The sequence below is a fragment of the Lemur catta genome, chromosome 21 (genome assembly GCF_020740605.2).
Source record: "Lemur catta isolate mLemCat1 chromosome 21, mLemCat1.pri, whole genome shotgun sequence".
NCBI lineage: Eukaryota > Metazoa > Chordata > Mammalia > Primates > Lemuridae > Lemur > Lemur catta.
In genome coordinates, this window is record NC_059148.1 from 32,902,841 (window position 1) to 32,915,704 (window position 12,864).

Below are 12,864 nucleotides of genomic sequence, written 5' to 3' on the forward strand. Positions count from 1 at the left end.
GCGGTCACCGTCAGTGGGACCGAGTTGGGGACGGCATCTCCACCCTCTGAACCCCCGTGGGGGCCGAGCGACAGCGTCTGCGGGTCTTGAAAGTGCCGCGAAGGGCTGGGTTTTTCCCGCTTCGCTGATCGGTGAGTTTCCAACCCGGAAGTGTTGTCAGTTTCACGGTGGAGCCGCAGCCGGTGCGGGTCCCTCTCGCCAGGGCGTCCCCCGGGGCCCGCTGTGCCGCCCACACGGAGCTGCCCCTCTCTGTGCTCCGACACTCGAGCGTGCGCGGCCGTCGCGGGTCGGGTCTGGCGACTCGGCCTCGCAGGGGAGGACGCGGCCTGGGGACTCGCCGGTGCCAACCGGGCCTTGCTCCGAGGGTCCCTTCGCCCGCGGTGGCCGACGCCCGGGGGCCGTTGGGCGCTTTGAACGCTCGTTCGCTGGTGTCCCGGGTCCCGTCGTCCTGGCTTCCTTCCCTGTGGCCGTTCTCTGAGGGTCACGAGCCTCGCGCCCCGGACTCGCTTGAAGCCCCTGACTGCTTTGCGGGTCCCTGTCCCCTCCTGCCAGATCTGTCAGGGAAAGTCGGCCCAAGTCAGGAATGGCTTAAACACAGCCCGGCCCCACCTTCGGGCTCCGCCTTCCGCGAGGCTCATGGTCCTCGTTGGGGGCTTGTGACACTCTGGGCCTCGGGAGGGCGGCCACCCCGCCCGGGCGAGGACAGGCACACGGCTCGGGCACGGGCGACAGGCACTGTCGCTTCGTGGTCGAGGGGGCTCTTTTCCAGAAGCATCTCAGACGGTGTTGGCCTCAGACACACGCATGCTGGGGTGGGTGGGGACCGTCACGCGTGAGCGTAGGGCGGGACAGGGAGAGGTTTGGCGAGACCGAGTCACTGAAGCAAATCCCGCCTTTCCAGCTCCTCCTGGCAGGCGTCTAAGGAGGCCTCGGGCCACCCTCCCCCCGTGACGTCTCTGTGGGGACCGGGGGCCGCGACATTTACTGTCTGGCTCCTGCCGTGTGCGGTTTCTGTCCTCGTTTTGGGTTTTGTGTTTCATTTCAGGCGGAGTCGCTTGTAAGACGTCCTGTGACCGCCCCCACGGGGGAGGACCGTGTGGTGGCTTCGCGGCGTCAGTGTGAAACCTGTGCTTTTCCCGAGACAGTCGGGCCACCAGCCAGGGCGGTGACGGCGGGGACTCTGGGCTCCCTGAGGTGGCGGCCACATGTGGTTTAGACCCACACAACACACATGCACGCACACTACACATGCACACACACATGCACACTGCACACATGCACACTGCACACATGCACACACCACACACATGCACACATGCACACTAGATACATGCACAGATGCATACACATGCACGCATGCACACATGCATGCACAGTGCAGATGCACACACGCATGCACACACCACACACATGCACACTACATACATGCACAGATGCATACACATGCACGCATGCATGCACCCTACACATGCACACATGCACACGCATGCATGGATGCACACATGCACACACTACATGCATCCACACTACACACATGCATGTACACTACACACACACACGTGGACACGTGCATGCACACTACACAATGCACACACATGCATGCATGCATACACTATACATGCACACATGCATGCACACCACACATACACACACGCACACACTACAGACACGCACACTACACACACGCACACACGCACACACAGTCAGTTTTGCCTGTCCCCCAGGCCAGAGCAGGGGCCGAGACTCGCACAGACCCCGCTGTGCCCGGTGCTCTCACTCGGGAACACGCCGGTCCTGATCCCCGGGTCCCCCCCACCCCCAGTCCCGCAGAGCAGCCCCCGCCCCCACCCACCCCCTGCGGGACGAGCCGGCCCGGCGTCCGCGGGGCCACCTTCCGTGGCCTGATCTCGGTCGGTGGGGTCCAGCTCATGGCCCCTCCCCGGTGTGACCGGCTCTGTGTGCGATGGGGTCGCAGGGGACGTTTCCGCTCTTCCCTCAGTGGCAGTTGGGACACAGAGTGTCCCCGTCTGACTGCACTTTGTGCCCAGCGAGGGCAGGGCTGTGAGGTCACAGGCATCTGGGCAGGTGTCCCCCGACCCCCCGTGCTTCCTCCGTCCAACCCCCGCCCTCTTGTCGTGCGGATTTTTGGAAACATCTTAGCGTTGGTGTCACTGTCCCAAGGCGGCCGCTCGCTGGGACAGGGCTGGCTGGGGTCCCGACCTGCCCCCGTGCGTGGCCCGCGGCCGGACAGATGTCCCTGTGTTGATGGCGTCTCTGCACAGTGTACGTAGCGCGGGCGAGCACAGACTTGCACCCGGCGGCCCGGCTTCGCGAGTGTGGACAGATTCGCTGACCCTGCCCCTCCCAGTGGTGGTGATGTTTCTGGGTGTCCCCTGGGCTCAGACCAGGGCCGGGAAGCTGGAGACCACTTTGTCCCCAAATGTCCAAAACCCAGTGGGAATCTCTAACCCGCTTCTCGCTCGGCCTCACGGGAAGGAGCCTGGGGTTGGTCGGAGCTGTCACTGTCCCACCCGTCCAGGTCTGTCCCGGTGAAATGTCCACCCGATTAATCGGGCTTTGGGCCAAGACGCCGCGCTCGCTTGGGGGCCGGGGCCTGGGAGGCGGGATGGCCGGTGACCAAGGACACTTGCCATCCGCGGGTCGCTCTTGTTGGTTTCAGCAAGCTCGGAAATGACTCCCTGAGACCCCAGTACTCAGTGCCTTCTGTGACAGGGTGGGTCCCTCGGCCTGCAGCTCCTCCCGGCCTCCCCGACCTCGACCGCTCAGCCTCCCCGACCTCGACCGCTCAGCCTCCCCGACCGGCCTCCCCGACCTCGACCGCTCAGCCTCCCCGACCGGCCTCCCCGGCCCCAGCTGTGCTGACAATCTAGTTGAAATAGTCTCTAACATGAAAGTCTGCCTTCGGGTCCATTTATCTTCCCAGCTCAGCCGGGCGCCGAGCACAAAGGCCCCCGGTCGGGGGTCAGAGGTCGGGGGTGGGGGTCAGAGAAGCGTCAGAGGCTTTTACTGCTCAGAGGCCGGTGACTCCGGCGTCGCCACGTTCATACACGCAGCACAGAGAGAAAAACAAGCCCCGTTCGGCGTTTACGCGTTGCCTGTGTTAAAAGTTTAATATTTGCATAAGATCCGGAAATAGCAGCAGACCGAACGGTAAACAGAAATGGCTTTTCCTTAGGGACGCATCATCCGTTGTCATTTCAACGACCACAGCGCGCAGGGACCCAAACGTGGCCGCTGCCGCTGGCGACTCACGCGCTGGGGTATTTTCCTGGTCCCCGCTCCCCCCCGGCGACCCGGCAAAGCAGCGTCGGAACCGAGCTGAGAAGCTGCACGTTTTTCACAGCCCGGAGACCGTGGTTTTTACCCGGAGTCTGGACCTCCGTTAAAAATGTCGCCCTTTCAAAAGGCGACTGTCGCACAGGGAAATCCGGGTGCTGGTAGGTGTTTCCCGGGACCGTTTCTGTCGCCTCTGCCCTCCCCGGTGTAGCAAATATTGTTTCTCCCGTTTGCGTTTTAGAAGTCCAGGTTCAGAACCTGCCGGAAGCCGCCGCTTCCTCCTCCGCCACCCGCCCCGTGAGGTCACTTTGTATGTGACAGCGTTTAAAAAAAAAGAAAAAGGAAAAAAAAAAAAAAGGCATGTTCTTTTTAAACTGAATTTTCTATCTAACCGATGTCCCCGGGCTGGAGGGGGAACCTGCATTGTCGTGCTTTGTACATAGCGTGTCGCGGTGCATGAAGTAGCCGTGTGCATTTCATCCAAGGCTGCCTCCCCCCGCGTGGCGTTACTGTCGTGGCTGAGTCACTACTACCTACCTGAGGTTTATACTATTAAAAGTGAGTTGAAGACTTAATGCGAATCCTGCTCGTCATTTCTCTCCATAGCGGTGACGCCTTGGTTCCCCGGATGTCCCCGGGAGCCCGGTGGCAGGTGTGTGACGCTCGTGCCCCGGCCGCGGCGGCCGAGGCGGGTTTAGCCCTTGACGGAGGCTCACGGGCCGTGGTAAGTCCCGGCAGGACAAAGTGACACCGCCCGGCAGGGGCGTTTGCTCTCGAGGGTAAAAGTGTCTTCTTGCAGTTTCAGAAGTTGGGCCTCGTGTCATCTGACCTCTCGTGCCCCGGGTGAGGATGCCGAGGTGTCCAGTCGGGCTCACAGCAACTCGCCGGCGGCCGGAGCGGAGAGGGGACGGCGGGGCCGACAGCGGCCACTTCAGGAGAGCAGGAACGGAGCGCGTGTCACCTGCAGAGTCCTCGCAGCCACCTCCGTCTCCACTCACCTTCTCCCACTTCTGTGCGTTTCAAAGCCGCCTTTCACCTCTGCCCAGCGAAACAGGGAGAGACCCCGGCTGGGGCGACAGAGACCCAAGGCGCTGAGAGCTTCCTGGCGGCCAAGTGGAAAAGGGCCGGTCGGCTGGAGTCACGGTCAGGACTTCCGTCAGCTGCGTGGGACCAGCGGGAACCGGGGACAGCGTCCCCTCCCTGCTCTCCGAGTGCCAAACTTCAGTTCCACCCCGTTCAGCAAGCCTGTCCCTGCAGGGACACCTGTGACCGCTGTGAATCAGCCCGACACACCCGCCACCTTCCCGCCTAGCACCCCAGGGGCGCCCCCCAGCGCAGGCCTGCACGAGACCCCCCACCCCGGGACGTGAGTGTCACATGCACAAGGATCGAAAGTCGCCCGAGTTAACGTGACTCTCCGGCAGGCACGCAAAGCACGCTGCGGGTTCACACGTCACCGCGGCAAGAGCTGCCACTGCGCCCCCGTGACAGGTGGACGAGCCAGGTAAGGGCCCGGGGGAGCTTCCGGGCTCGGCCAGGGCCCTGCTGCCCCTGTGACTCCTCTGTCCCCCGTCCCCCTCTAACCCCGTGCAGGCCAGGCTCCTGGCCGAGCCTCCGGCATCTGTCGTCCGGCTGGTCCCTCCCTTTTGACTCGAGGAACCTGCTCCTCAGGGGACCCTGCAGGACGCCGTTTCCGGGAGGTGAAACCAGCTACGTACGCGGAGAGACCGCTGGGAAGATGCTCGGTGACAAATGCGTCTCGGTGACAAATGCATCGCTCCCTCTTCCAACCTCCGTCAGCCGCGACTGCAGGAGTGACCAGGCCGTGGGGACCGTCCCTGAGCGAGGCTGGCCTGCTGCCACCAGGGCTCCTGTCCGAGCATGCACCCCCAGGAGGCAAACACCAGTCAGTGCCGGTGTCCAAGGTGAGCGCTGCGCAGTTGCCTTTGAACTTCTGACAACTACCCGGTGGACGCGGATGGAGTGGCGTCTACACGGCCGGCCAGACTGGACCCCAGCGGCCCTGCGCTCCCCAGAGTCGGGTCTGGAGAGAGACGTGAACCCAGCGGGGACCGGGAGACGGTCGCAGGACCCAGACGGGTGTCAACACGCCGTGGCCGGACACCGTCCCAGCCCCGAGCCACCCGAGGGAGTGACAAGCGTTTTACGTTCCAGTCCCTGGATCGAAGAGGAACAGAGGAAAGAAAAGAAAAACCGCAACAAAGCAGCAGTGTTCTCCTGAGCCGCGGAGCGGAGAGGGTCACCCGGCAGCGTGTCCCCGCGTCCTGCGTCACCGTGTGTGACGGGCACCTTTTACTGCGAGGGGGCAGCCGGCGTCTCCGTCCCGGGGGCTCAGTCCCGGGCCCCGGCCTTGAGCGAAGCCCGGTACTTGCCCGTCATCTCCCGGGGCAGCGGCACCAGCCCCGGGCAGGGCACCTGGCCCTCCACCTGGCACATGCACTGGCGCAGGCAGTACCTGCGCGGCCCGAAGTTGGCCGGGTGGGACAGCTGCTGCCGCTCCTGCTGCTCCCTCCCGAGGGTCTCCCTGCGGAGGGGACAGAGGGCGTCAGGACGGGGGACGGCTCGGCCACCACCCGCGGGGCCACACACCTGCCGGCTGCAACCCGCGATGCCCCCGGGGAGAAGCGTCGGCCGCTTTCCAGCCCCCCGCGACCCCCACCTCCCCCGGGGTCGCCCTTCCTCCCCCTCCCGGCGGCCGAGAGTCAGACCCGGGGGACCCCGATCCCCGCCCGGCCCCCCCCCGTCCCCCCAAGTCCTGGGGCTGAGCAGCTTGCTGTCCCCGGAGCCGGCCGGCCGCTCACTCGCTCTTGCCCAGGATCCTCCTGACGTGCTCCACGATCTCCCTGTTGCTCTTGGTCTCCACGTCCACCAGCACCTGCTCCCCGGAGTCTGCGGGCGGGACACGGGGTGAGGACGAAACCTTCTCCCAATAGAATGAATGCGCCTGTCGGCTGACACGTCCCACGACCCGCCCTTCTTCCTCTCAGACCCGGGCAGACAGACGCCAAGTCTAGACCTGTGCAAAAGCGGATTATGCCAAGGGAGAGACACTGGGGACAGGGCCAACTGCCCCCGCGCTGATGGACACATCCAATCCAGTCCCCACCCAGAGCCCAGCAGGTTTCATTTCCGCCGAAACCGGCCACGTCGGGCCCGAGATCCGCACAGAAATGCTGAGGCCCCAAAACAGCTGCAGAGTTTTGAAAAACAAGGAAAGGGGAGAAGGTTCCCTTTCCAGTTTCGGATTCACCGTACGCTGAAAGGCCTGTGGGCGACACTAACGTCAGGACAGACACGCGACAGCACAGAACGAGCCCAGACGTCAGCTCTTATCTGTGCGGGCGACTGATTTCCAGCAAAGACGCCGCGATGATTCAATCGACAGACACAGTCCTGTCAACGAACGGTGCTGGGACAACCGGCCAGTCACACGCACGAGAATGAATTTAGACCTTTACTCCACAAGATAGAGGGGAAAACAAAAAAAGGCAGACAACACCTCAAAGTGGATCAGAGACCTAAATGTAACAGCTAAAACTTTTTAGAAAAACTTCTAGAAGATCAGAGAAAGTCCTCATGACCTTACCTGGGCAAAGATTCTTTTAGATATGACATTAAAAAAAAATTCAGGCCGGGCGCGGTGGCTCCCGCCTGTCACCCCAGCACTCAGGGAGGCCGAGGCGGGAGGATCGCTCGAGGTCAGGAGTTCGAGACCAGCCTGAGCAAGAGCGAGACCCCGTCTCTACTAAAAAAAAAAAAAAAAAATTCAATAAATTGAAGTTAATCAAAATTCAATATTTTGCGGTTTAAAAAGACATGATAAAGCCCCAGCCTGGGAGAAGATATTTACGATGGATACACCTAATAAAGGACTCGTATCCACAATATACAAAGAACTCTCACAACTCAATAAGATAAAGAATGCAATTAAAAAATGGGTAAAATATTCGAATAAACATGCAACAATCCAATTAAGAAAAATAGGCAAAATATTCGAATAAACACGTCATCAAAAACAAATTACAATGGCTAATAATCGTGAAAAGATGTTCAATATTAGTCATTAGGAAAATGCAAATTCAAAGCACAACAAGATATTACAGTGGCCTTTTCTTTCTTTTTTGAGACAGGGTCTTGCTCTTTCCCCCAGGTGAGTGAGCGTCACCATGGCTCACTGCAGCCTCGAACTCCTGACCCCGAGCGATCCTCCCGCCTCGGCCTCCCGGAGTGCTGGGGTGACAGGCGTGAGCCACCGCGCCCGGCCCAAAATTTAAAAAAAATGGTCACTATCAGGTGCTCGTGAGGAAGCAGAATAACTGGGAACTACCACACACTGCTGGCAGAAATGCAAAATATTATTACTGCCGCTGTAGCCAGTGAACTAAGACCAATCAATAATAAATAAATAAACTATGAAAGAAAGACAGCTGTCTCTATTTGCAGATGACACGATATAGAGAAGATCCTAAGGAATCTAGAAAATAAAAACCACACGAAATAGTCAGTGAATTTAGGAAATTTTCAAGACACAACCTTACACAAAATTTGGTCCACACGCAAAAATCAACGGTCCTTCCAACCAGCAGACAACTGGAAAATACAATGTTTTAAAATACTCTTCGCAGCAGTCACAGAACATACTCGACGTTGTTAAAAACCTCCAGTCTCCACAAAGTGTGATCTAAAACGCGAGTCCCAGGGAATCCCGGTCAAAACCCCAGCGAGCTTCCTTCTAGAAAGTGCCAGACAGATACTCAAGGTTCTATGGAAAAATTTAAGGGACCTGGAATAGCCAAAGTGACAGCTCAGTAACGTTGGACTCTCACTTCCCCATCTCAGTGCCTGTTCCCAAGATTAACACTGTCCAGTTCCAGAAACTTCTCACCCTCCCAAACAGAAAACCCTGTCCCTACCCCACAGTCTCCGTCCGCCTTGGCCCCGGGCAGCCGCTCTCCGGCTGTGGATTTACGTGTTCCGGATACTTCCCACAAAGGTGACAAGGACGCTCAGTGGGGGGGAGCGATCTCTCAGTAAACGTGCCACGACGCACGACCAGACAGCCCAAATTTGAAAGACGAAAAGGAACCTCAGTCCCTCCCTCGCTTAATACACGAGAACAACTCGAAGTCCGTCACAGGCCTAAACGTGAAAATCTGAAACTAGGATCTCTCTCAAGGGAACACAGGGGACATTCTTGGAGGCCCTGGGGCGGCCAGAGACTTCCTGGACGGGACACGAAGAGCATCAAACATACAAGAAAAAGACGGGCAACGTGGAATTCACCCAAATGACAACGTCCCTTCAAAACACACTGTTAAAGACAAACTCGTTACAAAAATCAGTGGACCAGCCGGGACAATGTAGCAAGACCCCATCTCTACAAAAAATTTAAAAAGAAAGCCAGATACATACGTGGCCAACAGCTCATGAAAGGCACATCACAGAGAAATGGGGATAAAAACTTTGGTTAGGACACATGACATTCAAAACACTTAACACCGTGGGCAAACTAAGGGTCCCCAGACAGGCCCATGTCCTGATCCCCCAGAACTTGGGGACACACAGCAAAAGGGACTTGCAGATGTGGCTAAGGTTAAGCACCTCCATTTGGGGAGATTATTCTGGATAATCCGGTCGGCCCAGTTCAATCACGGGGGTCGTGAAAGTCGGAACCTGCCCGGGCTGTGGTCAGAGGTGACGCTAGCTAGGAAGGATGGCCACACGCGCCACGTCGCTGGCTTTGCAGACGGAGGGGCAAGGTGACGAGAGAAAGAGCGTGCTCGGGGACCCACGGGGACTAGACACAAACGGCGGGAAGTGGATTCTCTCCGGCACATCCGGAAAGGCAGGCTGTGTGGACGCTGCCCGCAGAGCCGCGAGAGGGTCTGTCTCGAATTCAGCCACCGATCGTCAGTACCCTGGGACATTGACGCAGGGAATGACGCCGGCCTGGGCAAGGCCCCGTCACTCACCCAGGTAGAAGCGCAGGAAGGGCGACGGCGTCATGTTCTTGAACATCATGATCTGCACCCAGGGGTTCTTGTACTGGATCTGCGGGATGTTGAAGAACACGAATTTCCTGCCAGAGCAAAGAGACGTGACCTGTGACAAAGTCTGGAGCTTCCGTCGGATTCTCTCGAGGACCCCGCTCCCCACAAAAAGGCGGAGAAAAAACAGCTCAGAGGGATCCTCCCTGAGTGTGTTCTCGGGGGTTGGGACCCCAGGGGGAGTCACTGGAGGGGACACAAATCCGTATCCCAACCCGCCCTGCACGCGAACCCGAAACTCACCAATATAGAAGTAAAAAAAAAAAAAAAAAAAACGAAGGCACAACCACAAGGGCTGGGCTCACGCCTGTCACCCCAGCACTCTGGGGGGCCGAGGCGGGAGGATCGAGTGAGACCAGGAGTCCGGGGTCACAGTGAGCTACGATGGCACCACTGCGCCCCAGCCCGGGTGACGGAGCGAGACTGTAATTATCTTGATTTGTGCGGATACACGGGGCACATGTGTGCGCAGATAGTTCCCGGGGCTGCATCCCTCCGGGTGGGCACCGCCTCTAGGCTCTCCCAGAATTTTAAACTAAAGGAAGCCACGGAAATACACGGGGGGGGGGCAGTATTTTCACAATCTGACAGGAGAGGAACACGTTCAAACCTAGGAGGTTTAAAACAGAATGTAACTCTGGCTACGGTAAAACATTTGCACCGCAAAACGTTTCAAAAACAAATGTAACGTTTGCCAAACCAAAAGCAAAACGTGTGCAAAACATAGAACAAAGGGCTTTTCTCCTCTGTGAAATGGGAAAAAAAAAAAAAAAAAAAAATTTTAAAAAGTAAAAAATAAAATAAATTTTAAAAAAAGTAAAAAAAAAAAAACAAAAACAAAACAAAGGGCTAATTCCCTCGATAAACAGTTGTACACATCATTCATCTAACCGATGACATCTCACGACAACAGGCAAAGGCCACTCACCGACAGGCGGCTCACGGAACGAGACACCCGGACAGCCCAGCCTCGTATGAAGAGGAGGTTCCCAACTCCCTCCCAATAGAGTCGTGTCAATTAAAATGGTGCTTTTTCACCTCTTAGATCATTAAAGATTTTAAGTTACGGAAATGAGGAGACGCTTCTTTAAGAACATAAATCGGCCGGGCGCGGTGGCTCCCACCTGTCACCCCAGCACTCGGGGAGGCCGAGGCGGGAGGATCGCTCGAGGTCAGGAGTTCGAGACCAGCCTGAGCAAGAGCGAGACCCCGTCTCTACTAAAAATAGAAAGAAATTAGCTGCAAAACTAAAAATATATAGAAAAACGAGCCGGGCGTGGTGGCGCATGCCTGCAGTCCCAGCTACTCGGGAGGCTGAGGCAGGAGGATCACTGGAGCCCAGGAGGTTGAGGCTGCTGTGAGCGAGGCTGACGCCACGGCACTCTAGCCCGGGCGACAGAGCCAGACTCTGTCTCAAAAAAATATAAAAAGCAAAAAATAAAAAAAATAAAAAATAAAAAATTAAAAAATTAAAAATTAAAAAAAAATAAAAATAAAAAAATGAAAAATAAAAAAATTAAAAATTAAAAATTAAAAAAAAATAAAAATAAAAAAAAAATGAAAAATAAAAAAAAATAAAGTCAGTTCAAACTCTGCCCCTGCCACCACCTGCCACTCAGGAGTCCCCGCCCCGCTCCGGGCTCGCCCCCTACCGGCCACAGCTGACACGACACGACCCCCGTCCCGGCCACTCGCCTGAGCCCCCTGAGCCTCCCCGTCCCCGGGGGTGGGGACACGCAGCGTCCGCGGGGACCCTGCGACAGAGGACCCCCAGAAGCTTCCAGAACCCCGCGGGAGGGACGCGGCCGACGCCAGCAGCTGTCGCTTGTCCCCTTTGCCCCCGACCTCAGCCCGGCACGTGGCGGGGACCGGGGTCGTCTCCTTGCGGGACACCCCGCCCCGCCTGGCCTGTCGCCGGGGCTCGTGTCCCCGCCGGGCGTCCGGAGGGCTGGTGGCCTCCCTGGGGTGACCGCGTCCCCCGCGCCGGAGCAGGGACACGGGGAGGGGACGGTCGCTGTCCCCCGCCCCCCGCTCGTCCCGGCTGCCCTGCTGTCCCCAAGTCCCCTCGTCGCCGGTCACCCGGGCGTGGGAGCACCGAGCTCGCGGGGTCCCCGCCCCGGGTCGTCCCCGCCGCCACCGACCTGGCGCCCTCGCCCAGCTCCCCGTGCGAGTTGTAGTTCACCGTCATGACCTTGACCGAGTCCTTGAACACCACGTCCCCCTGGCTCAGGTACTGCAGGGTGCGGCGGATGGGGAAGCGGCCCTTCATGGGCATGGCGGCGGCGGCGGCGGCGACACGGGGTGGCCACGCGGGCCGCGAGCACGGCAGCGCCCGAGGGAGAGCGGGCAGCGCGGGACGCCCGACGTTACTTCCGGCGCGCCGACTGCCACTTCCGGCGCGCGGCATTCCATTTCCTGTTCGCCGGATGCCGCTTCCGGCGCGCAGGCGCCCCGGAGGCGCTTCCGGGCCGGCAGCGCGCGTGCGCGCGCCGCATAGCACCCTGGGACTCGTAGTCCATGCCCGTGGCCCAACCCCTGCGCATGCGCCTTGGCTTCGGGACGCCCTTCCCCGGGAAGATTTGGCTTTTCAGGCTGTGTAAATGTCGTCATTTCCGGTCGTGCGGGAAATTTTTTTTTTTTTTAAAGTACAGAAAACTTTACTTTTTTTTTTTTTTTTTCCCCCGGTCAGTATTTATGGTGAGGGCTTTTCCCAATGAGCAAAAAAACTCTTACTTTTTATTTATTTTTTCAGGAAGGGAAGCTATGTTTAAATAGGCTCCAGCTCAGGTCAGTGAGACGACAGCGCAACAGGGAATCAGCAGCAGAGCTGAAGTTTTCACATAACAGAATTCGAGATTGGTGGGTTTTTTTTTTTTTCTTTCAACGTTTTAAATATTTAACTCCCTGCTTTTTTTTTTTTTTTTTTGCTTGCATGGTTTTTTTTTATCTATTTTTTTTATTTTTTATTTTATTTACCTGTTTTTTATTTTTTATTTTATCTATTTATTTTTATTTTTAATTTTTATTTTTTTTTTTCGGTTTATTTTCTTTTTAACCAAAACAGCATGGCATGCTTGCGTGGTTTCTAACAACTAGTCAGCTGTCACTCTTGTCTTTGTTTTTCTGTACAAAAGATGGGTTTTTCTCTCTCCCTTCTTTCAAGATTTTTCTGTTACAACCAGGCCGGTTTCATGCCCGTAATCCCAGCACTTTGGGGAGGCTGAGGCGGGCGGGCTTGAGGCCAGGAGACCAGCCTGGGCAACATGGCAGGAGTTTCTCTATATACGAAGCCCTTCGCCATGAGAACCAAGTGGGATAAAAAAAAATCTTAAGGTCCACAGGAAGTGCTAACTATGCATGAAAAACCCCATCCCATGGGCGTCCACGTACGAAGCAGACTTTGGGTTTTGGGGTCAGACATTGCATGGTTGGAATCGCAACAGTGCAACCCTGAGCGAGCTGAAACCTCACCCCTTTTGTCCTCCTCTGTAAATTGGGG

At 57.3% G+C, this 12,864-nt stretch overlaps 1 protein-coding gene across 1 annotated transcript; it reads right to left on the minus strand.

The window, feature by feature from the left end:
* Positions 1 to 3,104: 3,104 nt before the first annotated feature.
* MRPS25 (mitochondrial ribosomal protein S25) lies at positions 3,105 to 11,693 on the minus strand. Its single transcript, XM_045534138.1, has 4 exons — positions 11,507 to 11,693; positions 9,291 to 9,397; positions 6,120 to 6,207; positions 3,105 to 5,842 (listed from the first exon to the last, which is right to left on the minus strand). Exons 1-4 carry the CDS (start codon positions 11,638 to 11,640, stop codon positions 5,650 to 5,652), a joined length of 522 nt encoding a protein of 173 aa, XP_045390094.1. The 5' UTR covers positions 11,641 to 11,693; the 3' UTR covers positions 3,105 to 5,649.
* Between the last annotated feature and the right edge of the window lie 1,171 nt (positions 11,694 to 12,864).